The 27,477-nt window shown below is 33.8% G+C and overlaps 1 protein-coding gene across 2 annotated transcripts in view; it reads left to right on the top strand.

Annotated features, from left to right (window-relative positions):
- Positions 1 to 24,301, top strand: part of HSPA4L (heat shock protein family A (Hsp70) member 4 like) — a 60,355-nt gene extending 36,054 nt beyond the window's left edge. For both annotated transcript variants that reach the window (XM_087437641.1, XM_087437642.1), the window contains exons 13-20: positions 2,161 to 2,360; positions 7,243 to 7,341; positions 8,978 to 9,115; positions 11,334 to 11,459; positions 11,765 to 11,872; positions 14,145 to 14,264; positions 17,696 to 17,857; positions 19,850 to 24,301. In XM_087437641.1, coding sequence (XP_087293767.1) covers positions 2,161 to 2,360; positions 7,243 to 7,341; positions 8,978 to 9,115; positions 11,334 to 11,459; positions 11,765 to 11,872; positions 14,145 to 14,264; positions 17,696 to 17,857; positions 19,850 to 20,038 — 1,142 coding nt within the window. In that variant the 3' untranslated portion in view covers positions 20,039 to 24,301. The remainder of the gene's footprint in view (positions 1 to 2,160; positions 2,361 to 7,242; positions 7,342 to 8,977; positions 9,116 to 11,333; positions 11,460 to 11,764; positions 11,873 to 14,144; positions 14,265 to 17,695; positions 17,858 to 19,849) is intronic.
- The last annotated feature ends 3,176 nt before the right edge of the window (positions 24,302 to 27,477 follow it).

Below are 27,477 nucleotides of genomic sequence, written 5' to 3'. Positions count from 1 at the left end.
ATGCAAGAAAAACTTTTGCATAAATTTTTATAAATAATATGTTAATATTTGAATCAAGAGAACAAATAAGTTGATGTTTCGGCTAAGCCAGCACTGGATATTTAAAGAAAGACATTTGTACTTTTTTCTAATTATGCACTTTTTTAGTGCTCAGAGTTTATTTTTTCAATAACAGCAGGTTTGAGTATATTTTATTCATTTTGACTTCTATATTTAACATGCTTTGTTAATTGGCCTGAAAGGGTTGAGTAAGGGTTATTTTTTTATGGAAAAGCTCTTTAATCATAAATTGAAATTGTGCTGGCAGACTGACTATATATATTCTGATTATAAATTTATGTTTGCTGGCAATGAGAACGAGTATCATAGGATTAATATGAAAGTGAGACTAGACGACTATAATGTCCATTTTAGCTGAGTAATCTTTTTAGAAGATACAAAACAAAGTATGATTTTTTAGCATTTAAAAGAGAAGGAATAATTTTTTTGTGTGTGTGAGGAAGATCGGCCCTAAGCTAATATCTGCCAATCTGCTTTTTTTTTTTTTTTTGCTGAGGAAGACTGGCCCTGGGCTAACATCCATGCCCATCTTCCTCCACTTTATATGGGACACTGCCACAGCATGGCTCGACAAGCGGTGCATCGGTGCGCACCCGGGATCCGAACCGGCAAACCCTGGGCTGCTGCAGCAGAGCGCGTGCCCTCAACCGCTTGCACCACTGGGCTGGCCCCGAGAAGGAATAATTTTTAAGTTTTAAAGTTTTCTGGGGCCGGCCCAGTGGCGTAGTGGTTAAGTTCACGCGCTCCACATTGGCCGCCCAGCGTTCGTGGGTTTTGATCCTGGGCGTGGACCTACACACTGCTCATCAAGCCACGCTGTGGCGGTGACCCACATATAAAGTAGAGGAAGATTGGCACAGATATTAGCTCAGCGACAATCTTTCTCAAGCAAAAAGAGGAGGTTTGGCAATAGATGTTAGCTCCGGGCCAATCTTCCTCACTAAAAAAAATAAATAAAAAAACAGCTGAAATTAAAAAAATAAATAAAAATTTCTCTACTGCTTTTATTGCTAGACTAAAAAGGGGACAATATAAATATTTCAAGTACGTTGTTTAAAGCAGTGGAAATAAATCATTGAAGGTGGTATTAGTTTGCTAGGGCTTCTGTAATAAATACCACAAACTGGATGGCTTAAACAACAGAAATTTGTTGTCTCACAATTCTGGAGGCTAGAAGTCTGAAATCAAAGTGTGGGCAGTATTGATTCCCACTGAGGGCTGTGAGGGAATGATCTGTTCCAGGTCTCTCTCCTTGGTTTGTAGATAGCCGTCTTCATGTTCACATGACTTTCTCCCTGTATGTGTATCTGTCTCCAAATAAGGACACCAGTCACTGGAATAGAGCCAACCCTGATGACTTCATTTTAACTTGATTACCTCTATAAAGATCCCATCTCCAAATAGGGTCACCTTTTGAGGTACTGGAGAGTAGGACTTCAGCGTATAAATTTGTGGGCAACACAATTCAACCCATAACAAAGGCCAACCAGAGTTGTTACTACTCAGTTTTTCTGCCTAGTATTTTCTCTCTACTATGGATATCATTATATACTTGAGATTTTTTTTTGAAAAATAAAACATTAGTAAATTTCTTAAAATGAAAAATTAATAGGACTTGTGTAGGTATTAATGACTGGATAACATAGCAATTTTGCTATAGGAAAAATCCAGAAATTTTAAAAAATTACTTTATGAATTACCAAGATGATTATGATTTGCAAAGCTTATAGCAAAAAGATAGTATGTATTTGGTTTTCAAATTCAGAAATTGGATTTTATTTTGGTTTTAAAGTAACAATACTATAAAATACTTAAAAGTTATATTGCCTTGAGTCAGATTTTCCTTGGTTAAAATTTCAACTATACATTTTCCTGGCACTGATGATTTGGAGCTGGTTGCTTAATCTTTCTGAGTCTTAATTTATTAAGGTATAAAAAGGGTGATCTAAGGGAAATGCCTGTCCCACCGTAATTAATCTGGATGTGATAATAATTTTACAGTTGTTTGCCGGCATCTGAAAGATGATAAATTATTGAATGAATGAACTGAATGAGTTAATCTGAGACCCATGTACTGATCAAAGCTCTTTTTTCCTTAAGGGAGCTTCACTATTCAGAATGTTTTTCCACAGTCTGATGGTGATAGTTCCAAAGTGAAGGTTAAAGTTCGTGTTAACATCCATGGAATCTTCAGTGTGGCTAGTGCATCAGTAATTGAGAAGCAAAATGTAGAAGGGGATCACAGTGATGTCTCTATGGAGACAGAAACTTCATTTAAGAATGAAAGCAAAGATGATGTGGTACGTAGAAATTCTATTTCAGAGTTCCTCTAATAAATAATATATACAGTATCTTAATCATAACTGGTACTTTAATAGTTGAGAATATTAACCTCTGAGGTTTTGCTCTGAAGTTCTACTGTAGGAATCAGTATACACTCTTTTATAAAAGCATCACAGAAAAATTCTATTTTAAATACTCTTCATCTTTCACATTGTAACTTACTTTTCAGAGGCTTGTGCATCTTACATAGCATTATATGGAACATGGGCATATGTATGGTTGGAGTCACCTTTCCTAAATTCTTTATTTCTATTAAAAACATGTATTATGGCTAGCTTTTTTTAGCTTACAGATAAAAACAATTCAGATTGATAAATTTTGAACTTTACACATACAAATTTTTAGATTGAAGATACATGCTTAATAAAGAATTTTTCAGGGCTTAGGAGATATTTATGGCAGCTCAGCAGAAGAATGTGCTGTAATTCAATAACATTAAAATACACGTTTTTGACAGTTTATTTCTCTATGAAAGAGTTATATGACCCCAATATTGTATTTACTCTTGGTGTACTACAGATGAAGGAATCTTAGGAGAACGTGGTTATATTCCATTACGCAAAGGTTTCATCTTTTTATGTATAGTATTTAAAAGTTATTTTTAATGGCATTTGTTAGATTTTTTCTTCCAATCATAATTGGAGTATGATCTAGATTTTTCATGTAGTTGTGCATGTTAAGAATTTATTTTCTTTTGTTAAATTTCAAGACAATTTCTCCCTATTGTGAAGGTTGTCTTTTTGTCCATTTTTATTAATAATTACTGTAAAATCTTTTCTTCCAGATTGATCAGAATTCTACCACTACTCTTTAAATAAGTGCTTTATTTTAGAACCATGGCATTTTCTTTCATTCATCTTTTTGTGTATTATATTGCTTTTATACCCTTACTTGAGGAGAAGGAAATATCCTAATCTGTTAGTGAAGATACAGTCAATTTTTTATAAATTAACGTAAGATTAATAGGTGAAAAGTTAATTTTCTTAATTATAGTTCACAGTAGTTTATGTCAGACATGTAAATTTAATCCTTTAAGACTTAATTTTACTAAAATTGAGAGGGCTCTGTATACCTTCTAGGATGAGTTTGTTTTTTTTTTTTTTTTTTGTGAGGAGATCAGCCCTGTGCTAACATCTGCCAATCCTCCTCTTTTTTTGCTGAGGAAGACTGGCCCTGGGCTAACATCTGTGCCCGTCTTCCTCCACTTTATATGGGACGCCGCCACAGCATGGCTTGCCAAGCAGTGCGTCGGTGTGCGCCTGGGATCCGAACCTGCGAACCCCGGGCCGCCCCAGCGGAGCGCATGCACTTAACTGCTTCCGCCACCGGGCTGGCCCCTAGGATGAGTTCTTTATAACCATTTAACTTTCTTCACCTCTTTTTCTTAAAAGTCTCTGCCAAGACCTTTAGTTTTCTCTATGTGATGTTAGTGAATCCTGGGCACTAAAAACAAGAATAGTGTAGCACCCATTTTCTACCTCCCTTAGCGTTTCTTATTTGCTGCTTCTATTTGTCTGTAGGCTTGAAATCCAGTTAGCCAGTCCTTTAGGATGATTTCTGGATATGGACTTAAAGGACTCACCTGTGAATAAAGTATATGAATTTATGACATCTGCTTTGGCCACTCAGAGACTTATTTGCTTACAAGAGTATTTTTGGCTTACTAGAACAATTCCAGGTAGTTGATGTTCCACTATAAGGGATTTCGTCTAGATAAGTGAGATGTTCCTGAATATTCCTTCTACAATTTATATAAGCAAGGGAGGGAAACAAAGGTAACTAACATTATAGATCATATACTTGGCATTGTTGGTGAACACATTCACATATATTCTGTCTTTCTAAATCCCTACCGTAGCTGATATAATAGGGTTTGTATAAATTGTGATTTATTTCCTTTTTCTTGGTAATGTAAGAGATGAAGTTGAGTACTCTGTGTAGAAAACATCTTGTATACTGTATTTCTTAATGGTTCTCTCTAGGATTTTTCTCTTTAATTCTGTACCCAGAAGTTAAAAAGCTGAAGGCTTAATTACCTTTATAAAGCAGTCTCTCCCTTCACTCCAAAAAATGTGGACCAATTCAAAGTAGATTCTGGAAGCTAATTGTTTGTTTTAGAAGAGAAAATAAGAAAGTAATAAGTTCTTCTTTTTACTCTTGCCTAACTGCTGACATTTCTAGCTCTGACATGGGTAAATAATCTCAGACATACACCAGTGAACAGCAGCAGGAGTCTTTCTTTTTTTTCCTTGAGAGTCAGTTTATGAAAGTTTATTTTATGATCCTCATTTTTTCTTTAAAAGTTAAGATAGCTTTGATTTCCCTGAGAAGTCATAACGTAGGTTGCCAATTTCTCTTCAATGTAACAATGTCTCAGAAAATTGGTGCTTCTTTTGTAGATATATATTATCTGGGCATATTAAGAAGTTATCACAGCTTAGGCTTCATCATGAAACCAGGGACCAAAAAGACTATATGCTGTTCATTGTACTCATGTACCTTAATTTAACTGTTACCCAATTGTTGACTGGTTGGGGTGTTTGTCTTTTAATCTATTTATTTTTTAATTCAAAATATATGATTACTTATATATACCAGGCACTGTTCTAGACACCGAGGATACAGTGGTAAGCAAGATAGAAAAGGTCCCCACCCATCTGTAACTTACCTTCTAGTGGGAAAGGACAGGCAAGGAGCAACTAGATACTACATAAATATAAGGGAAATTAACAGCAGAGGGATGCATAGTGGAAATTACCTATGTGATAGTGATGAGGAAATCCACCTGTGAGGAAGGAATTGGTAAGCAGCCTGAAAGATGAAAAAGCAGTTTGAGAGTAAGGAGTGGATAGATAGTTGTCCAAGCAGAGTGAATAAAAGCACAAAGGCCCTGAGGCAGGAAGCCCTTTTTTGTTGTAACAAATATAAGGATGGCTGATGTGTAAGACTGAGGAGTGGAGAAGGGGAGAGTGGCAGGAAAAAAATTGAGAAGGTGAATCAAGGAACAAATCAGGTAAAGCCTTATAGTTCATGATAATTCTGGATTTTATTCCTAAGTGGTTTTTATTTATTCAGTATATAACTAGAAGCACCTAGAATGTGTGTTTGGGTATAGCAGTGAACAGAAAGATGGTCTCAACCCCCATGGAGTTTAAAATCAATTAGAGAAGCCAGGGTCTAGAGGCACTTCCCTTAATTTCCCCACTATTGATAATATTCCTGTGAACTTTCTTAAAATCGTTTTGAAAGATTAACAAATTATTCTCAATTGTAAAATGTACAGTTTTCCACTTTTTTAATGTATCTGAAAGTGGAATGGGTTTTGCAAATGGTAATATCTTATATTCACTGTTGCCGATGGCACTAATCATGACATAGTTCTCATCATCTGTATATGTGTGAACTTGGTTGTTTTCCTGATGGCATGACTAGGCAATTTTGCAACCCCTTGACATTTAAACAACAAATTGTTTAAGACCATTCAAGGAAGGAAAATGAATCCTGGTGGTTGTCTGAAAACAATCTACTGACTTCTTCTGGTAAGATAAAGAAGACACCATCATAAAACTTGCAGAACACCTGTTCTGCAAGTTTATAAGAAAACATTGGCTTATAAGAAAATATTGGAGACCATACTGGAGCAATGTTTACACGAATGCTGGATCACTAATACTCTTGATGGCACCAAGTATAGTATTGTGTAGAAAAATACATTAACAACTGAATTAGGTGATTTAGAAGAGTTGGATTCTGGATGTAAAGAAGTTTTAGAAATATCTTAACTACTTCGTTTGGTTTATTTTTCTTTGAGAGGTATAAATATATACACGATAGAAGAGCTCTTTTAGTAAGTATAAAATAAAAATGCTAACTGATAAGGCGTTTTGGCCATTTAATTGGCAGCGTTTTTTTCTTAGTATTACATGAAATAAGGTTAGTAATGTATTTGTGTCTTCCTACATTACCCCAGCTTACCACTATATCACTTTTCTCATCTCTTTTCAATCACAGGGTTAGGGAAATTGTAGAGTTGAAAGGGGTGGAGTTGGAATATCAGAAATAATTGACCTTCTAACTATAAAGAACACTGGTGTAAATTATCTTCTAACTTGTTTTTCTCTTGGGCGTAAATAAGCTTTGTTCAGCATAGCCTTCTGAGTATTATATATTTGCTTAACTCCACATATATTAGAAGACCTTAATCATACGGATTCCTGAATTCCAAGCTTTCTTCCTTTTAGGAGGATGGTTGTGAGTAAGGTTAAGAAAGACTGGAAAAATCTAATACTTGTGATTGTTTTCCAAGTGGGGAGTCCATTTTGGCAGCAAGTTTGTCTTTTACACATTAGAAAAAAATCTTAAACGTTTACATCGTAGTAACTCAGAGAAATCTACTTTGACGGTTTTGATGTATTTCCTTAAGTATTTTACTACATTTTAAAAATACAATTGAATTTATGTAATACATAAATTTTGTATCTTTTTCACTTCATTTTTCCTATGCTAATCTCTTTATAAATATTTTTCATGTCAAGTTTAATGTTCTCTTTTTGTAAGCTTGCTTTTGTGAATTTGACTTGAGAACAGTTTTTCAATTTTTGCAGTTATTTGGCCACAGGTGAATGAAACAAGATTTATTCACATGGCACGGAATAGATCTTTTCATTTTACTTACCTGTTAATCTGTTTATTCGTAGTTACTCTCATTTGAGAAACAACAAGCTTCTCCTTTACTATATTTATGTGTTTCATAACAGGCTCGAACTCTAAGATGCTGTTTATTACAAAAAAAAAAAAAAAGACACTACGAATATTATCTATTACATATTTTCTTTCCAGGATAAAATGCAGGTTGACCAAGAAGAAGGAGGTCATCAAAAATGTCATGCTGAACACACCCCAGAAGAGGAAATTGATCACACAGGAACCAAAACAAAGGTATGTTTTACTATTTCTGTTGTTGTACCTTTTTGAGATTGATATTTTGAGTTAATGTATTTACTTTATAATGTGTGCTTGTAGTACGCTTGATATTTTTAATCTTAGTTCTGTTGAAAAGTATAGAAAGCATATAACCAGAATAAATACATTTTAATGATTTATTATAAATGATTTTTTAAAGAATGAACCCTAACAATATAAGTAAAATTATCTTTTTGGTAGGAAAAAAGATGTGTTTTGCAGCAACATTTTTTCTTATTAAAAATCATACAGTCTCAGAGAAAATAGGAAATGGAATAAGCAAAATGAAGAAAACTTAAATTAGCAATAACCTGCATTTCAAAATTAACCACTCTAAGCATTTTGCTACATATCAAAATATTTTTATTTGTGCAAAAATATTTTTGAAAGTAAAATTTTAAAGGATAAATGACTCTATTATTGAAAGTTGTTATTTTACTAAGACAGTCATGCCAATCACCCAGATGAATGTGGCTACAGCTCTAAACTGTCATCTTCAACAGATTCTTCTAACATGAATAGAATTTAATCTATGTTGGTTAGCTGTATAGATTTTTTTTAGAGGTTATAAAGATTTAGTTTTAAATCTTAGGCTCTCAAGTAATTTAAAACCTGAAAGCTATTTTTCTAAATTTTTACTTTTACCCAATATTTTTTGCTTTTAATTGTTTCAAAGCTTTATTCAGAGAGTTTACATACCATACAGTTTGCCCACTTGAACGGTTTTTAATATACTCAGAGTTTTGCAACTATTATCACAATTTTACATTTTCATCACCCCAAAAAGAAGCCCTGTACCCATTAGCAGTAACTTCCTATTTCCCCCCAACCCTCTCCCTGCCAGCTCTAGGCAACCACTAATCTTTCTATCTCTATGGAGTTGTCTATTCTGGATATTTTGTATAAATACGGTCATACAATATATGGTCCTTTGTGACTGGCTTCTTTCACGAAGCATAATGTTCAGGGTTCATCCAGGTTGTTGGATGTATCAGTACTTCATTCTCTTTTATGGCTGAATAACATTGTGTTGTATGGATGCGTACCATATTTTATTTATCCATTCATCAGCTGATGGACACTTAGGTTGTTTCCACGTTTTAACTATTATGAATAATACTATTATGAACAATCATAATCAGTTTTGGATATATATTTTCATTTTAGTTGGGCCCGTACCTAGGAATGGAATTGCTGGTTCATATGGTATCTCTATGTTCAATATTTTGAGGAACTGCGCAACTGTTTTCCAAAACGGCTGCAATATTTTAGTCTTGCCAACAATGTATGAGGGTTCCATTTTCTCCACATCCTTACCAACTCTTGTTATTTTCCTTTTTTTTTTTTTAAATTATAGCCATCCTAGTGTGAGAAAGTGGCATCTCTTGTGGTTTTAATTTGCGTTTCCAGCCCAATATTTTTTATGTAGACAGATTTAGTGTACACAGAGTATAAAATACTATCAGTATTAAAGTAGTATTTTTAAATAAAGTACGGTAGATGGTAATAGTTTTGTTTGATTTTACTCTTTTGTTTCATCTGAAATCGCTCTCTTAAATCTATTTCTGAGCTGGTTGTAGAAATTTACACTTCTCTTGCGTTTCTTTTGCAGTCAGTTTCCTCAGACAGACAAGATCGATTAAACCAGACCATTAAAAAAGCAAAAGTCAAGAGTATTGATCTACCCATCCAGAGTACCCTATGTAGACAGTTGGGCCAAGATCTTCTCAACAGCTACATTGAAAATGAGGTATACAAATCTGAATTGATGTTGAAATAGGTGGTAATGTTGTATTCTGAAATTTTCATAGAAGTCAATGATTATCCCCCAAATTTGGGGAACTAGGCTATAATTCCTAAGGAATTATTAAATAGAGCATTAAGCTACTTTATGTTGAATGAAATACTGAGCTGTATTAAAGTCATTTACAGTATAGCTTTCATCTTAGTTACATGAAAAACATGGATTGCCTCCACTGTAGAGAAAGACCATTCCAAACACTAATGATTCTTACCGCCTTTTATTCTGTCTTTAATAGTAACACCCAGCCAACATTCTATGGGGAAGTATTAGCAGCTCCTGTCTTCTAATGTGTTATCCTTAAAGATTAAGCCTCTATTCAGAATGTCTTCTGACTTCCATTTAATACTTTTTAAAATCTGTCATCATTCTTGAAATTTTCTTTACATGTCTACATATTTAATTTTAGAGTCTCTTGAGGAAAAGAGTTTTGTTTCTTTACTAGTAGTTGTGTGAGAAGTAATGTATTTTCATTTTTTAAATTTCCATTTAAGTGGTGGTTCCTAATTTCCACAGGGTTGGCTGGCATTAAAAGTAAGTTTTCTTTGCAGTGCCCCATATTCTCCCATCTGCTGCATATTATTCTAGGAATTTCCACAAGAGATTTTGACTTTATAATGCTTGCTCTTTTTAGTCCCTACCTATATTACCTATTTGTTAATTATTAAAGGCCTCATTTTATGTGAAGCAAGCATTACTAGAGACCCTGAATAATTTGGAGTTTGTATGTTTTAGGAGTAATTTTCCCAAAGGAATGAATTGTGGGAAAACACAGCTGTGGCAAATTTCTTGTATAAAATAAGATTTTTCTTAAATTTTTAAATGTCTCACAATTTTAAATTCACGAATGGCAGTGCACTGGTAGTCGTATGTTTAAAATACTATGGTTTTGTTAAAGTGAAAATTTTGTTAAGTATTACAATCCTCAAATTCTTTATTTCTTTGCTTTTGATTATGACAACCATAATTTTTACTAACATCTTTAAACACTTTGATATCTTATTTAATCCTCAAAACCTATGAAGTGTAGGTACTGTTAGAGATCTGCATTTAGAGATGAGGAAACAGGAACAGGTAGACTAAACCATGCAAGGTCAGAGAATAACCTTTGGATTTAGATCCAGGTAGTCTGTCTCCAAAGCTCAAGATCACAGCCCCTATCCAAAACCCCTCCCAGGGCTAGCATTTATTCATCACCAGTTATGTGCCAGGCACTGTACTAAATATTTTATGTGAATGATGTCAATCTTATTAACAGCTTTTTGAGATAGAAGTATGCTCTCTATTTTAGGATGAGAAAATTGAGGCTTAGAGAAGTTAGGTGACTTTCCTGTGATCTCAGAGCTTGTAAATGGGGAACCTAGGATTTGAACCCGAGTATGTTCAAATGGCATAAAATTTGCCATTTTGGCCATTTTTAATTGTACAGCAGTTCACTGGCATTGATTATATTTGCAGTGTTGTACAACCATCACCACTATCTACTTCCAAGGCTTTCATCACCACAATCAGAAAGTCTGTAACCATTAAGTAATAACTCACCATTCCCCCCTTTCCCCAACCCCCAGTAAACTCGAATCCACTTTCTGTCTCTATGAATTTGCCTATTGTAGATAACTCATATAAATGTAATCATGTAATGTTTGTCCTTTTGTGTCTCGCTTATTGCACTTAGCATAATATTTTCAAGGTTAATCCATGTTGTAACGTGTTTCAGAACCTCATTCCTTTTTATAGTAGAATTATATTCCATTGTGTATGTATACATTTTATTTATCCATTCATCTGTTAATGGACAATTGAATTGTTTCCACCTTTTGGCTTCTGTGAATAATTCTGCAGTGAACATTGGCATACAAATATCTGAGTTCCTATTTTCAGTTCCTTTGGTTATATACCTACGGGTGAAAATGCTGGGTGGTACTGTATTCTTTGTTTAGCTTTTTGAGGAACCACCAAACTGTTTTCCGTAATAGCTGCAGCATTTTGCGTTCTCAACAGTAATGTTCAAGGGTTTCAGATTCTCCACATCTTCACCAACACTTATTTTCCATTTCCTTGGTTATAGTCATCCTAGTAGGTGTGAAGTGGTATTTGGTTGTGGTTTTGGTTTGCATTTCCCTAGTGCATATTCTTAATGTCAACTAATCTGAAACTTTTTGAATAGGGGAAGATGATAATGCAAGATAAGTTAGAGAAAGAAAGAAATGATGCTAAGAATGCTGTTGAAGAATATGTATATGATTTTAGAGACAAGCTGGGTACTGTCTATGAAAAATTCATCACTCAAGAAGTAAGTCTAAATTTTGTAAGTTTTTATTAGAACTATTTAAATGTTTCCTTGAGAATGCTAATACAAATTATGTAAATCACTGTACCAAATGTGTTGTTGCCGTCAATCTCCTTGGGCACATTTAGGAATGGTTTTTAGTTATTTTTCCAAATTGTAAAAGTGTGTTGAAAAGTATGTTTATGAATAAAAAGGCAGAAAAGTCTGAAATTTAATCTTTTATACTTGGAAAACATCCTGTCCTTCCTTGATGAGTTTTATTTCTAAGGAGAGCATTTTCAATTAATGTTTGTTAAATGTATAACTAGGACTTAAATAAACTATCTGCAATATTGGAAGACACAGAAAATTGGCTTTATGAAGAAGGAGAGGACCAACCTAGACAAATTTATGTGGATAAGCTTCAAGAACTAAAGGTAAATTTTTTAAAGTTCGTGTTAGTGTTGAATAGAATATTATTTTCCTAAAAATTATGGTTTAAGAGCACAATGTATGTTTTTAATAAATATGTAAGAAATTACTAAGGGAGATATGTGTAAGAGGAAATTCTACTTTTAAAAGCATTTTGAGAGGTGAGTAGTGCTGTTACATGATAACTGAAATCAAACAATGTATAGTCACATTTGTCTTTCATGATACTCAGGTATAAATATTTAGCAGATGACCAGAGTGTTAGTATTACTTTTACACAAGACATATATTTCTGAAATGTCATTAAAAATTGGTTTGTCAGCCTGACCCCCTCTTATCCGTTAGAGGAGTCACTCTTCCTCTGCTTCTCTCTCTCTTCACTGCTCTGATTTTGAGGAGTAATACACTGCCCTTTTGTATTCTCACGTTGCAACTAATGGGGACACCTGGGCAGCAAAGAACTTCACAAATAGCACCCCTGTCCTTGAATGTCCTTTCGCAAAGAAATAAGGAAATGTGGCCACCAGGTCCCCTTTTCCTAGGTCGATGAAATGATTTTAAGACCACTATTACTACTTTCCTCCTATTTGCTACCCAACCCTCCCCTCACCCTGAAAAAAATACTTTAAGAGATTAGAAGTTCAGATTGGAAGGATGAGAGGATTTTAGTCTTTCAGTCTTAGTGGGGATCATAGCAGTGCTTAATGTGCCCCTGAATTACCTGGGGCTCTTATTGAAATACCGATTATAATTCAATATATCGGAGGTGAGCCCGTGATTCTGCATTTTTAACAATCTTCCAAGAGATTCTGACTCTCCTGGTCCCTGAACCATTCTTTGAGTAGCAATGGAATACATAGATGCTAAGTGATGATGACATTAGTAAGAATTTCTAGAATATGAGAAAAGGCAGCCCTTTAGGACTGGGGCAGGGGGTTGCAAAAGAAGTTAATATCTTGCATAAATTACCTTCATGCCGATAAATTACTTCCAAAGGGACTAATTAGAAAGCAACTAGAAAACCTAAGCTTATGATAGCAAAACTAGGCTTCGTCATATTTTATATTCTTGGTGGTTTTACTGCCAGTCTCTCTAAGAGCATGTATATATTTTGAGCCATAGGAACAGCTGGGCAGCTAATAAGGCCAATAGAAATAACTGAAAAACCCAGAAACTCCCAGAATGGATTATTTTGCCTTAAATATTAAAGTAACCAAAGAAATGAAAGTTACAGAAGTTTTCACAGGTTTTACTATTATTTTTTGAGATGGCTTTTAGAAATGAAAAATGCAGTACTTGCTCCCCTTTCAAAAACATTTACAGTAAAAAGTATGATATAAATAGACTAAATGCAGTATGGTATCCTGGAACCGAAAAAGATAAAAGCTGAATAAAGTCTGGAGTTCAGTGAATAGTAATGCACCAGCATTGGTTTCTTAGTTATTTGATAAATGTACATAGTGGTGTAAGATGCTAACATTAGAAAAAAGCGATGAGAGGTGCTTGACTCTCTGCTGTTTCCTTTGTAACTTTTCTGAAAATCTGAAACTATTCTAAAATAAGCTGATTTTTATTTAAGTATGTAAAGAATTTAAAAGAAAATAGTCATTCATTCTTCTAATGCCTCCGCCTCCTCAAAGTTATAGAGGTTGTTTTAACATTTAGAAATTCCCCATTCTAGGCACCTGGGGCAAGAGGCCAAAGGTTTTTTTTAAAAAGTGCCACACTTATAATACGGTACACATTTTAATCTAATGAATATGATGTACACCTGAAATCTATATAATGTTATAAACCAATGTTACCTCAATAAAAAAAGAAAAAAGTAATATAAATAATATTCAGTAGACATTAGATATCAGGAAATCCCAGTAATCATGTTGCTTATAGAAAGTTATATGCATTATAAATATTTGAAACCAAGTTTCAAATACATGAATTCTGCATGCAGTATAGTCCTTATGGTTTTCTTATTTTAATAGTTTTGTAAACTTTTAATACCTAACTTTGAAGGAATTAAAGTTTTGCCTTTGGACTTGACAGGAATCAAGAGGTAATCTTAATGAATGAGAGAAGAACATAAGTCATGAGTTAGGCATCCCTGTGTAGGGTTGAGTAAGCAAATAACCACTGGAACTCACTTCCATTTGGGAAATAAGAGGGGACATATTTTAATCTGGCCAACTTTCTTTCCTATTCATCTGTGAGGACCCAGTAAAAGTTGTCTTCTAAGTTGTTTTCTGTTAATATCCTTTTTAAAAAAATTTATGTTAACAGAAATATGGCCAGCCTATTCAAATGAGATACATGGAACATGAAGAGAGACCAAAAGCTTTAAACGACTTGGGAAAAAAGATCCAACTTATCATGAAAGTGATAGAAGCATACAGAAACAAGGTATTGAATTCATGAAGCCAGCTGATGATGTGTGTGTAGTACATGGTGAGCTCAGGTGGGGTAAATATGACTGTTGTACAAAGCTGTTGTGGGTGTTGCTACTGAATTCCAGAGACACTGTGCACCAAACTGAAAACTTATTTTTTCATTGGAGAATTGTCAGTAAAGGATACTGATACATTTAAAATACAGTGCAGGTATGTGGCTTTAATCTTCTAAAATTCCCTAAAATGACATTATAAATTAATCCAGTGACCTAATCTATGTTTTTTTCTTAGAGATTTCATTACTGATACAGTGAAAAAGGTTTTATTGGACCTTTTTTTATTACAGGCCTCTTTGAGGCTGGACTTGCAGAGCCTTTATTTTGTCCCTTGATCTCTTTGTCTTATGGTTGCTCTTTGTCGTCTAGTCCATTAGTCATTTGTAATCCCCTATACCCTTTATTCTTTTATATACCTACCCAAATCTATATTACTATTCTTAACCTTTCCACTGTTTTTAAGCCTCAAGTATTTAGTTACATAAATGATATCTCCATTTGGATGTAGCAGTAAGATTTGACAGAATTAAGTTTATCATTTTTTTCCTCTAAACCAGAGGTTAGCACACTTTTTCTTTGAATGAGCAAATAATAAATACTTTAGGGTTTGCAGGCCTTATAATCTCTATAGAGCTATTTAACTCTGCCATTGTAGTGTGAAAGCATCCATGTACAATATGTAAATGAATGGACGTGGCTATGTTCCAAAATAACTTTGTTGAAAAACACAACCAGCAGGTTGGATTTGGCCTGCAGGACAAGTTTGCTGACTCCTACTTTAGTCACTATAATTCCCCCAGTTTTTATCATTGATGTTAAAACACTATCAATGGGCAAGAGAGGCTAGCACCAGAAAGATTCAGACAGGGTATCATAATAATAGCTTACATTTATCAAGCACTTAGTGAATTTTAAGCACTTCACATGGGTTATCTCACTTTCTTCTCACAAGGGTATATCATACAAGAAAACTGCAGTGCTTAAACAATTTGTCATGGATTACACAGGTAGTAAATGGTGGAGTCAGGATTAAAACTTAGGCAGTCTTAAGTTAACATAGAAAGTCTTAACAACAATACTGTTTTTCACTACACAGTGTGGAAAGAGGTTACTTATTTTAGAAATAAAAGATTTGTGAATTTTGTAAAATAAGATTGCAATCCAGCCAAACTCAAAGAAGAATCCAGATACCAATTGTGAATGTGCCTGCCAATGTCAATGTCCAAATTGTCTGTACAGGTACAAATTAGAATGCAAGGATAATGGAAAGCTGAGAAGGAACAAACAGACAAATGAAAACACCCAGAATATTTCAAGTTTGGTATTGGAGATCCACATACAATTACTACGGCCCAGTTTTCCCCAGGCTTGAGCAATCTTCTTGAGTGTGCAGGTTTAAGATATTATCCAAAGCAAGGGAAGACTTTACTTATGTTCAAGGATTTTGAGTTTTTATGATGTGCCAGGCTCCCTTCAAGGTACTGGAACTACAGCATCAAACAAAAAACATTGAACCTGTTTCTAATATGCTTTAGTGGGGAAAGGTAGACAACTGTAAGGTAGTCAGATGGTGATAAAGGACTATGGAAAAAGTAAACGACTGCCAGAAGTGGAGGAGATTTGTCAGAAGGGCCGACTAATAAGATGACATACCTGTGAGGGAAGAACGGAAGGAGGTGAGGGCTAAAGATGTATAATAACTGTAAGAAGAAAGTTCTAGAAAAAAGGAATAGCAATTGCAAAACTTTGAAGGGAGAACATGTTGGCGGAACAGCAAGGAGGACAAGTGGCTTTTAAAACAGTGGAGGTGGAGTTAGCAGTTGCCAGATCATAAATGGCCTATTACTAGGCCATTGTAAATAAGTTTGGTTTTGATTCCTATCCAATGGATAGGAATCCATTGGAGGTTTTTGAGTATAGAAGTAATATGATTTGCCTTATTTTTTAAAAGATCTGGAAGCAGAGAGACTAGTTAAGACATTATTAATATAAGCAAGAAATGATGGAGGCTTTAACCTGGATAGTAGAGGGAGAAGAAGTGGTCCGATTTTTGCTGCATATATTTTGAAGGCAGAGCTAATAAGATTTGCTGATAGATTTTATGTAAGTATAACAAAAAGAGGAGTCAAAAATGACTCCAAGGATTTTGGCCTGGAAGGATGAAGTTGCCATTTACTGAGATGGGGAAAACTGGGAAGAGTAGGTCGGGGAGGTAATCAGGAGTTTGAAACATAGGCAGTCATTTCAGACTTTACAGATAGAAATTCAAGTTGCAAGTTGGATATAGAGTTGGGAGTTCAGGGAAGAGGTTCATGCTAGAGATTTTTAAAAGCATGTATATGGAAGGATGAACGGGGAGGAACTTAAGAAGTGATCCGTGAAGTAGGAAAGAATTCAAGAAAATGTGGGGACCCGGAAACTGAGTCAAGATGATAGATGCATGATTTGTAATCATACAAGCAAAAAGAAGACTTGAGCATCTGATGAAGCTTTCTGGTTTTAAAAAACAGCATCACGATTCTCCCAGTTCTTTGGCTTTGGAGTATTCTTTCATTCTCTTTCCTTTTATTTTCCATGTCCAATCTATAATCTACCAAAAGATCCTCTTTCTATATGTTGCATTGCCATTTCTTTCTGGTTTTGTGGCCACCAATCTAAACTATAACCTTTTAGATTATCTCCTATATGTGGCAGCTACAGTTCTCTTTTTCAGACAGAATTTTATTATGTAATTCTCCTTATTAACAGCGTATCATGTTGTTTTGTTGTATTCAGAATTTTCTGTCTAGCTTGCTGTATGCCTGCTTCTCTTATTTCTCTCTGTTCCCTAATAAATTCAGTTCCACGCAGCTTCTTTCTTGGCTAACTGCTTTTCCCTTGAATGTTCTCATTCAAAAATCATTCTTTTCCAAACCTGCCTGTTCAGAAAGGCTTTCCTTTTAAAAGCCCACACTGATTTTTTTCTTTTCTCCAGTCTCTTCAGTTTTATGTAATTTGCATGTGGCTTCTTCATATGAGTATATGTGAGGTATACACTCAATAAGAGTTTAAATCTTTTAAATAGAAATTAATAACAAAATGTTGCTGGGGGCCAGCCCGGTGGCATAGTGGTTAAGTGCACGCACTCCGCTGCGGCGGCGCGGGATTCACGGGTTCGGATCCCAGGCGCACACTGACGCACTGCTTATCAAGCCATGCTGTGGCGTTGTCCCATATAAAGTAGGGGAAGATAGGCACAGATGTTAGCCCAGGTCCAATCTTCCTCAGCAAAAAGAGGAGGATTGGCAACAGATGTTAGCTCAGGGCTGGTCTTCCTCACAGAAAAAAAAAAAAAAAAAGTGTTGCTTACTGAAAAATTTGTTACATTAAGCAAAGGTTGTCTTAATAGGATGAAAGATATGATCATTTGGAGCCTGCTGAAATGGAAAAAGTTGAAAAATACATCAGTGAAGCCATGAGTTGGCTGAACAGTAAGATGAATGCACAGAATAAACTAAGTCTCACTCAAGATCCTGTGGTGAAAGTTTCAGAAATAGTTGCCAAGTCAAAGGTAAGAAACTATAAAATTTTCTTTTTAGTGGGTACAAGCACTAAAATGTTTTAATGGGAGTCATATGTTGAAAAATAATCAACTTGCAAAAGAACTTAGAAAAACAGAAATTTAAGGCTAATTTTCTATTTTGAAAAGTTTATAGATGGGAAATCTCTGTTCCTTGATTTAGTCACATACACAAGGCTATTTTGTAAATTTTAAGTGTAATACAGAATGAAATAAAGCAATGTGACGACTTCTGACTGTCAAATATGTCAGACTTTTCTAGATTGTATAAGACTTGTAAGTCTCCATTGTAAAACTTTGCAGTATAGGTCTGTCTTGGACATAATTTGAAATGTGTAAAATTCTATGGTAAAATCCTTTTTCTGAGATAAACTTTACAGTGTAAAAAACATTACTAATGAAAATGTCAAAGATTATCATAGAAACACCATGAAAAACATGGGGCAAACTTTATAATAAAGATCAACATTAGAAAAATGAGTAGAGACATTGGATAAGCAATTGACAAAATAAAAAATACATGCCCAATAAATATATGAAAAGATCTTTATCCTCATCCCTAATCTATAAAATGCAGATCTTTCTTTTCACTCATCTGATTTGGTTTCTGTTCACATTTATAATCTTTTGTCATAGTTGTCAAGGGTGTGAAGAAATGGATGCTCTCCCTGAGCAACTCGGGTAAATTTGTTACAACTTTTCTGGGACATAGTGTCAGAATATGTATAGAAATTTAAAAGATACCCTTTAACCCAGAAGTCACAATTCTAGGAATTCATCCTAAGTTTATTATTGCACAAGTATATGCAGATAAATACCCTTGCTTATAATAGCAAAAAATTGGAAACAGCCTAGATACCCATCAGTAAGAAACCAGATAAATTGATGCATCCATACAACACATTGCAACCATTAAATTTACTTTAGATATAGAGATATATCTATATAGGTAAAGATGTGTACAACATACTGAATGAAAAAGGAGATTACAGAATCTAAATCAAGTTATCTCACTGTGTAAATTAAGCGTGTTCATAGATTTACATATTTGTATGTATATGTATGCATGGATATAAATCTAGGATGTTCACCAAAATGATGTTAATGTTAATCTGTAAGAGATGGAATTTCAGGTGATTTTTTAATCTAGTTCACTATATTTTTAGGTATTTGATTTTTTTAACAAAAACAGCTATTTTTTTAATCAAAGCAAAAAAAGTATTGCTAAGAAGCTGTAATAATTTACTCCTAATCAGATGAGACGCAGAGTGTGATAAGAGCAGTTTGCCGCTAAAACATTCCCCCAGGATGGTACTCCCTGTCTTTCCATCCCTATCCCAATCTCTGTGACACTGGTCTTGAAAGATTTTAATGGTCTTATTTCTGTGAAAAAAAAAAAAAAAAAAATCAAGGATATAGAAAATACACTGTATTTCTTTTAAATTATTGTAAGTTGCATTTACTTTCGTGGCTTATTTTTCCTTTAACAGAAAAGGCTACTCAGCTATTTTCAAAAAGTAAATTTAATGTTATATTTATATAACTCCATTTATTAAAATTGTTTTCATGTAAATGTTGAGAAATATTAATTTATGAAATAGGTGGTATTTGACATAATTCTCATAACAGAGTATTAGGCGTAATTTAAAGGAATGAATTAAAAATTATTCCTGCCCAAGTAAGCTATATTTAAATTACGAGGAATCAATTTTTAGGAAGATTAGATACAAAATGTATTGTTAAAGATTGAATAGTTTCCTATCACCCAGACATGCACTAGCCCAGAAGGTAAATCTTGCATTGAATTGTTTGAAGAAACAGTTGGTTATATAGCTGAGCCATCGTAAATTCAGGAATGTGGAATTACGTGGAAATTTAGACAGTTAATGTGGAAATTTAGAAAAGTTAATGTGGAATTTAGAAAGTTGATGGTAACTTGTTCTATAATATTTTTAATATAATCAATTTTATTCATGTCTTTAGGAACTGGATAATTTCTGTAACCCCATCATTTACAAGCCCAAACCGAAAGTAGAGGTTGCTGAAGACAAAGCAAAAGCTAATGGTGAACACAATGGACCAATGGATGGACAGAGTGGGACTGAAACTAAACCAGATACAACAAAAGACAGCTCACAGCATACTAAATCTGGAGAGATGGAAGTGGACTAAGTCTTAATTTTACCTTCACGTAATTCAAACAGTGCAAGTAACCACAGGGTCCATTCTTCTGGTACACACAACAGATGTTCAGTTGTTCTTAACCACTTTTTGTCATTTGTTTTTTGGTGTAGTTTTGAAGAGTGTTTTATACTGAGCACACTTCTGTTCATTTCCATTGCTGCTTATGTGAAGCTTTAGCTGAATATAGATTTACAAGTCAGTTTAAGCTTTCCTAATATATTTTATATCAAACATGCAAGATTGATATGTAGTTGGCAACAATCTACCTTATTTAAAGCTTCTACTTGGATAAACCTCCGCTCCTTTATTCATAAAAGGATACTGTATTGCACTATTGTTGCAGATGCATAGATTTAATTGTCATTATTTTGGGGAAAAAATAGGAAATTGATGTGGTTTAAAGCCACTGAGGCACTGACATTTCCTAGTTATGGTATTGTTATAGTTTAAATATTAAAACAAATAAGAGGTTCCTTGACAAATTATTCCATCTCATTGGTGTACTGTGAGAACTCCAAAGCTTTGTTGTCATCACATAAATGAACTAAATCACATGTTGAAAGGGGAAAATGCACAATTTTATGTTAAGGTAACACCAGCAGTTTGCTTCTTTTATTAGTAACGTGGGTTGATGTTTTCTCAGAGTAATTCAGTGTCATTTTCACTTGGAACTTCTGATCTATTTGTCCTGAAGACCAGCTGCTGCTAAACTAATGCTAGCCTAAAGATAAAGAAGCATTTTTGATGAAAATACCTTCATGTTAAGGGGGAAATGCTGTTAACCTACTCCGATATGCGTCTGTGATGTTGATAGCCTTGTTTCAGTTTTAATAGTTGTTTTGGTTTTCTTAATTGATTTTGTTAATATCTTAACACAAAGTAGGGAGAAATGGCACAGTGCGTTGCATTATATACATTTATCACTGACTTGCTTAATGTTAAGATAAACACTATTAAATAAGCGGTAATACTTGAAAAGAAGCACTTATACCATAAGTCTTAGGAAATAATGCTTGTAATAAACTTAACTATGTCATATATCAACAGGCAAAATATAGAATGTTACTATTGTAATATGATATGATGTGATTAAATTATAGTTCCTGCTGTTACGTTGCCTGTTCAGACCTTGGCTCCAGTTTTGGTGCTTCTTATATAAATTATATGGCACAAGGAACTGTGAAATGAAGACATTTTAAGGACTTAATCTGTGCTTTATCACCAGACTTGTTCACATTATTCAGTTCAGAGGCTTGAAACTATTTAAGTACGGAAGCAGGATGAAATGACTTTTCAACAGATAAAAACAAAGAAGCATAGACAATGCATGGGCACTTGTGTTGAATGCCAATCAACTAGATTGACCTCAGTTAAAATTTTGAAATGCTCACTTTTTCCCAAAGCTAAATCCTTATATTAAGAAGAGTTAGTATTGCCTTTCTTAAGTAGTAAAAATTGAGAGTTTAATATCTTTAGGGATAGTCATTTCTCACAACTAGTTCTCTAAGAGAGATTTTGTTTCTACAATGTAGTCCGCACTGAAAGGACAGTATGGAGCAGTGCATTTTGCAGGGATTTTTCTTCATCCCTTTTGAGGAAGATGTCCCTTGTTTTGCATTAAAAAAAATCATATCATTTTTTAAATGTGTTCTAGTCTTTAAACTATTCTTGTCTTAATACTCTTAAAATGAAATAATATATCCATTAGTAATAATTGATGAAGTACATTTTTTTAAAAGCACGTATCAGTTACTTCTCATTTCTATGTTGAATATATAGTTTCATTTCAGGAAGAGCATCAGGTTATGAAAAGGAATATATAACAGTACACATCAGGAGTTGATAGCTTTTTCTTGAGTTAACAAGAAAACCTCCACCACTTTGTTAGGAGGTATACCTCAAAAACGTCTCAGAAATAAATGTGCATCTGAATTGTGTAGTATATCCTGACATTTTCCATTCCTTTAGTAAGTTTATTTTAGTTCTGTGTTTTAGTCAGATATGTAACATTCCAATTCTTGCAGTTATATAACACTTCATTTAATAAGTACATTCAAAGATAATATGTATACTTTTCCTACCCATTTATTCAACTTAAATATTTTCAAAAGCCCATTAACCTTATAATGTAGTTACTTATTGAATTCATTAATAAAAGAGAGTAGTATGCTCTCCTTAATACAGTTTTGGGTAGAAGGTATAGTTCAGTTTAATTTTAATCTGCACTGAAATATGCAGTGATAGACAAAAATTAAAGATTTTTTCAAAATAAGAAGCCACTATTTTGGAAGTTATTTTAAAAGATACATAGCAAAATAGAATCTTTTCCTACAGTAAGCAAATAAGAACTTAAGTATATAGGAAATATCTAAGGTGATTAATAAATATAGATTAGTACACTTTGACTCTATGGAAGGTATAAATTACCTGGTTTCAGAAACCAACTCCTGATAGCCAATTATACTGATTATAAAAACAAAGATTGCTAAATAACGTGACAAAGGAAAGTTTGTGATGTTTTAATTCCTTAGCAGTATACACAATTCTTAACTTTGAAACAACTAGAAACAACACATCAAAGAATTAGGCTATTGGAACAACAGATAATCCCAGTTTTAAAAGGGTAAGTAGACTTTTATTTCTTAAGAAGAAATAAAGATTTCTTAGACTTTTTTTGGTCAATTTTTAGTATATTTATGGTTATTTTCTAGCTAGTCTTTAAAGTGAATTTTGGGGCTCAGTTATCAATTTAATAAAATGATAGTGTTAAAGCATTTTATCCAAATTAACACATGTTTAACTGTTTTGAAAAATTATTCTTATTTAAAGACAATAGACATTTAAATATGGTGATCAAATTAGTTGACTTCAGTTTGACCCAAAATAGGTATAACCATCTCTCCATTTTCGTAAATTTGAATTGTAGCAATAAGCCTATAAACATTCCCATTAGGATTTTTTGTTTTGTTTTTAGTAGTTGGTATGTAGTAGTCTACAACAATTAAAGCCTTGGCATTAATTTTACATATCATAGATCTAGAAATGATTCTTAAATGACTAGAAAAATATAACTTCATCTTTCTCACCTTTTAGAATTTTACAACCAAAAACTTCAAAAGTAAATGTTATGGTTAAACTTTGGAGGTTTTGAGTTTTAAGTGGAATTTGGTTTTGTAATATTTGATTCTGTAAAACTTAATGAGAAGCCTATCTATAATTGTATTGATATATTAGTATTTAAAATCTCATGTCCTTGATTAAATAAAGTTATCCACTGATGAATTTTCAAATTACATAGATAGGGATGCTTATAAACTTTGATTCTGATCTTTTATTATCCCCTTACTACAATATATTTTATACTTATCAGTCATTTAGCAAACTAAATAATCTTCTTAAAGCAGTCAGTCGTTTTCAGAAGATACAGACCTTTTGATCAAAAAAGAAAAACAGGTTTAAAATTACGTTTTGTTTTTTGTCAAGGTCTGATTTAATCCAAAGTATCATTTTAAAATCCCAGGAAACACATAATCTTTTCTTTTGATAAAAAGTAACAAAAATTTAATGCAGATCAAAGACCAAGAGTCTTAACCAAAACAAAAAAATTTAGCTATTTTATTTCACATCTCTATTTTAAAATGCACTAAAATTAATATTCTTCCATATACTGTTTCCTAAGAAAACAGCTTTGAGTTTATAATATGGCCAAATGTCTTTCTAAGATTTTTTTTTCCTTACTAAATTCAAGGGTAATTTTTTCATACAATAAAAAGTGACCTGGAATTCTTAGAATGTGAAACAAACTAGAAACTGCTTAGAACAAAAGAAGAAAACCTAAATGTCTGTGGCAGTAGTCGGTACCTATAGGTGTAATGGTTCTTTCATCTTCCAGATCCCTAAGGATACCTCTAGCATATTGTTAGAGTAAGTATTAAAAGACAAAGCACCTCTGTTAAAAGACATTATTAAATGACTTGGAGCTTTCAAGTCAAAGGAAAAAACTAATAATTGAATCAGGAACATTTGATTCAATCTGTCACGCGGATCAAAATCCATAACAACAACTAAAATTAATGGTATGATCTTTGCTTTGAAATCTGTAATTTATTGTCATGTTCTAAGTCACAGGATGATTATTAGGGAAATGTATTGACACCTAAAAAAGACCCATCCTATAAAGAAATGATTGAAATTCATCATGTTTTAGATACTTTAATTGCATTAAATTTTATAAGCTATAAATGGAAATGATCTTAGTCTTTCCTGGCTATCTTGTTTTATTTATCCTCTCATCCAGTTCTGGACTCGTAAATAATCATTATACTTTTCTCAAGTATATTTTGCTTTTTTATTTTGGATTCTTCTTTAGGTCTTTTATTTCGTGGATTTTTACAAATAGTTTCACTGCTATCTTATTTTGATAGCTAATTTTATTACCGTTGTCTCCTTTTTACTTTAATACCAAATCTTACTATTAAGAATTTTTTGACTCCTAAATTCATACTTGAAAAGTCATGGTATAAGTTTCCATATGTAATATCTCTAAAATTTAATAGTGGCTTGAGTAGATTTTTCATATTCTGGCCTCAGCACGTGTTTAAGTAGTTCTGGACCCCAAAAGGTCAGTTTTGTGAGTACTGTACATTAAGTAACCAACGTCCCTTGTTTTTAATCCAAATATCAATGTGACAAAATAACAAGGGTCAGAAATTCAAAATAGTTGTTAAAGATCAGACACCTTCAATTCTTTGCTGCTGTCTGATTATATATGTTATGCATCTTCCTTGTTTTTTTAGAATTTCCTAAATTTTTTGCTTCCAAGACCTTAAGATAAAATGCTCTTGAACTCATATAGACCCACCCAGAATGTAGATGTTAAAATGTAATTAGAGGGGCCGTCCAGGTGGCGCAAGCAGTTAAGTGCGCGCGCTGCGCTGTGGCGGCCCAGGGTTCGCTGGTTTGGATCCTGGGCACGCACTGACACACTGCTTGTCAAGCCATGCTGTGGCAGCGTCCCATATAAAGTGGAGGAAGATGGGCAGGGATGTTAGCCCAGGGCCAGTCTTCCTCAGCAAAAAAAGGAGGATTGGCAGATGTTAGCACAGGGCTGGTCTCCTCACAAAAAATAAATAAATAAATATGTAATTAGAGATGGAAATCTAGGTAATGGAACCTTTAAAGTGTTACTTTTTTTTTTCCCTGAAATAAACTTTTATGGCTTAGTGCCTTGGAAGGAGACTCACATTAAAAGTGGTTACCTTTTGGGGCCAGCCCTGTGGCCTACTGGTTAAGTTTGGGGCACTCCACTTTGGCGGCCCAGGTTCGGTTCCTGGGCACAGACCTATGGCAGTTGGCGGCAATGCTGTGGCAGTGACCCACATACAAAATAGAGGAAGATTGGCACAGATGTTAGCTCAGGGCGAATCTTCCTCAAGCAAAAAGAGGAAGATGGGCAACAGATGTTAGCTCAGGGTGACTCTTCCTCAGCAAAAAAAAGAAAAGTGGTTATCTTTTCTGTTTGGTAGGGTGAAGCCATTGTTGTTTAATACCACAGTAGATAGAAGCAATTTTTAAGTGAAGTTAGCAAATTGTTTAGTACTAATAATACAGCATTCCAGTCATTCTTTCTTTTCTCCAACCACTATTAAAATAATTTATGTGCCTAGTGACTGTGTCTCTAGTCATTAGTGTAAAATAACTTTGGGAAGTTTAGTTCCTACTAGCTAATAATTCTTTTTATTTTTTTTAAGAAAACTGCATTTGATTTCTCAATTTCCCAGTTTGTTTTCAAGACAAAGGGTGACCAGTGCAATGCAGAAAATCATAATCAAGTGTGATGTGTCTATAAAAATAGCTGTTTTGCATGTAATAGACCCTTAGCTTCAGTGAGAAGACCTGAGAATGGTTTGTGATGTTATATTGGTAACATTCTAGGAATATTATATTTGGCATACAATTTTGGTTCACAAACATCCATAAAAATGTTAACATATGTTAGTATCAAAGTATATAAAACATTTTCTGTGTGTGTAAATTGGCATCTTCATACTAGTGAATAGCAATTGATAATAAATGCAATTCATTTTTGGATGGCAGTGACATTGTCAAGAAGTCATGTAATTATAATAAATATATGTATTTACTCCTTGAACCATGAGTTTTGCACACCGAGGTTTAATTTTCACATACTGAATTTCATTGACTTGACAATGGTTTGTGGACAGGTCATCAGAATCATTTACAAAAATTTGCTTGGCAATGATGGTTATTAATTGAGTAAATCAAATTTTTCAAATCTTCAGATACAATTGATTCTGAAAACTAAAATAGCAGTTTACTAATGTTGGAAGTCTTCTCACAGAATAACTTAGCTTTATATTGGAAGAGAAAACCTAGGAATAAATGAATTTGAAAACTTTAGAATTTTCAGTAGGCAAAGAGGAGCTCCCTGCCCCAGAGAGTCTTATAACAGCCCTTCTGTTTGAGAATTGCTAATCTCAAGGAAGAGGTGTCAGGCAGCTTAGTAGGTTAGGATAAGAAAATGATTGAGGAGAGAGGGCTCAAGATGGCAGCATAGGAAGATCCTGAACTCACCTCCTCCCATGGACACAACAAATCAACTACATATGGAATAATTCTCTCTGAAAGGGACCTGAAAACTGGATGAACAGAGCCTCCACAACAAAGGATAAAAGGACCCTGAGATGGGCAGGAGAAGCAGAGTAAAGGTCTTGCCAAGAGAAAAAAAACACATCCCAGCCATGGCAATCCACAACCAGGAGGCATCTCAAAACATTAGAAAAAACAGAAGTTGAGGGGAGAGAAAAGAGAGGAGGTAAATGCTGGAACAGACATGCCATCAGTAAAAATCACTGCTAAACACTTAAACTTGTATATTACTAAGTAGAGTTCAATATTTGTTTATATTTTTAAGGTAAGATTTATATACAGTGAAATGCACAAATCTTAACTTTTGATGGGATTTCACAAATGCATACACCTGTGTAATAAAGCCCTATCAACCTGTAAAACATTTCAGTTACCCCAGAGAGTTCCATTATGCTCTGTCTCAGTCAGTTTTCACTACTACACTACTATAGGCAACCATTGGTTTGAATTTTTTTTCAGAATGGATTACTTTTTCTCGTTCCAGGACTTCATGTGCATGGAATTTTACAGTCTATCCTGTTTTGTGTAAGGCTTCTTTCACTTCGCGTGATGTTTTGAAGTTAATCCATGTTATTTGTGTATCAGTAATTTGTTGTGCAAGTTGTCTATTATTAATCTTCTGTCTAGTTGATCTATTTATTATTGAAAGTGGGGTATTGAAGTCTCCAGATATTTCTGTAGAGTCATCTGTTTCTCCCTTCAATTCTTCATTTTTGCTTCATATATTTCAGGGCTCTGTTGTTAGGTATGTTTTATTG

The sequence above is a fragment of the Ceratotherium simum genome, chromosome 12, assembly GCF_057802395.1.
Source record: "Ceratotherium simum simum isolate JZ-2026a chromosome 12, ASM5780239v1, whole genome shotgun sequence".
NCBI lineage: Eukaryota > Metazoa > Chordata > Mammalia > Perissodactyla > Rhinocerotidae > Ceratotherium > Ceratotherium simum.
This window is presented reverse-complemented; position numbering and strand designations above follow the sequence as displayed.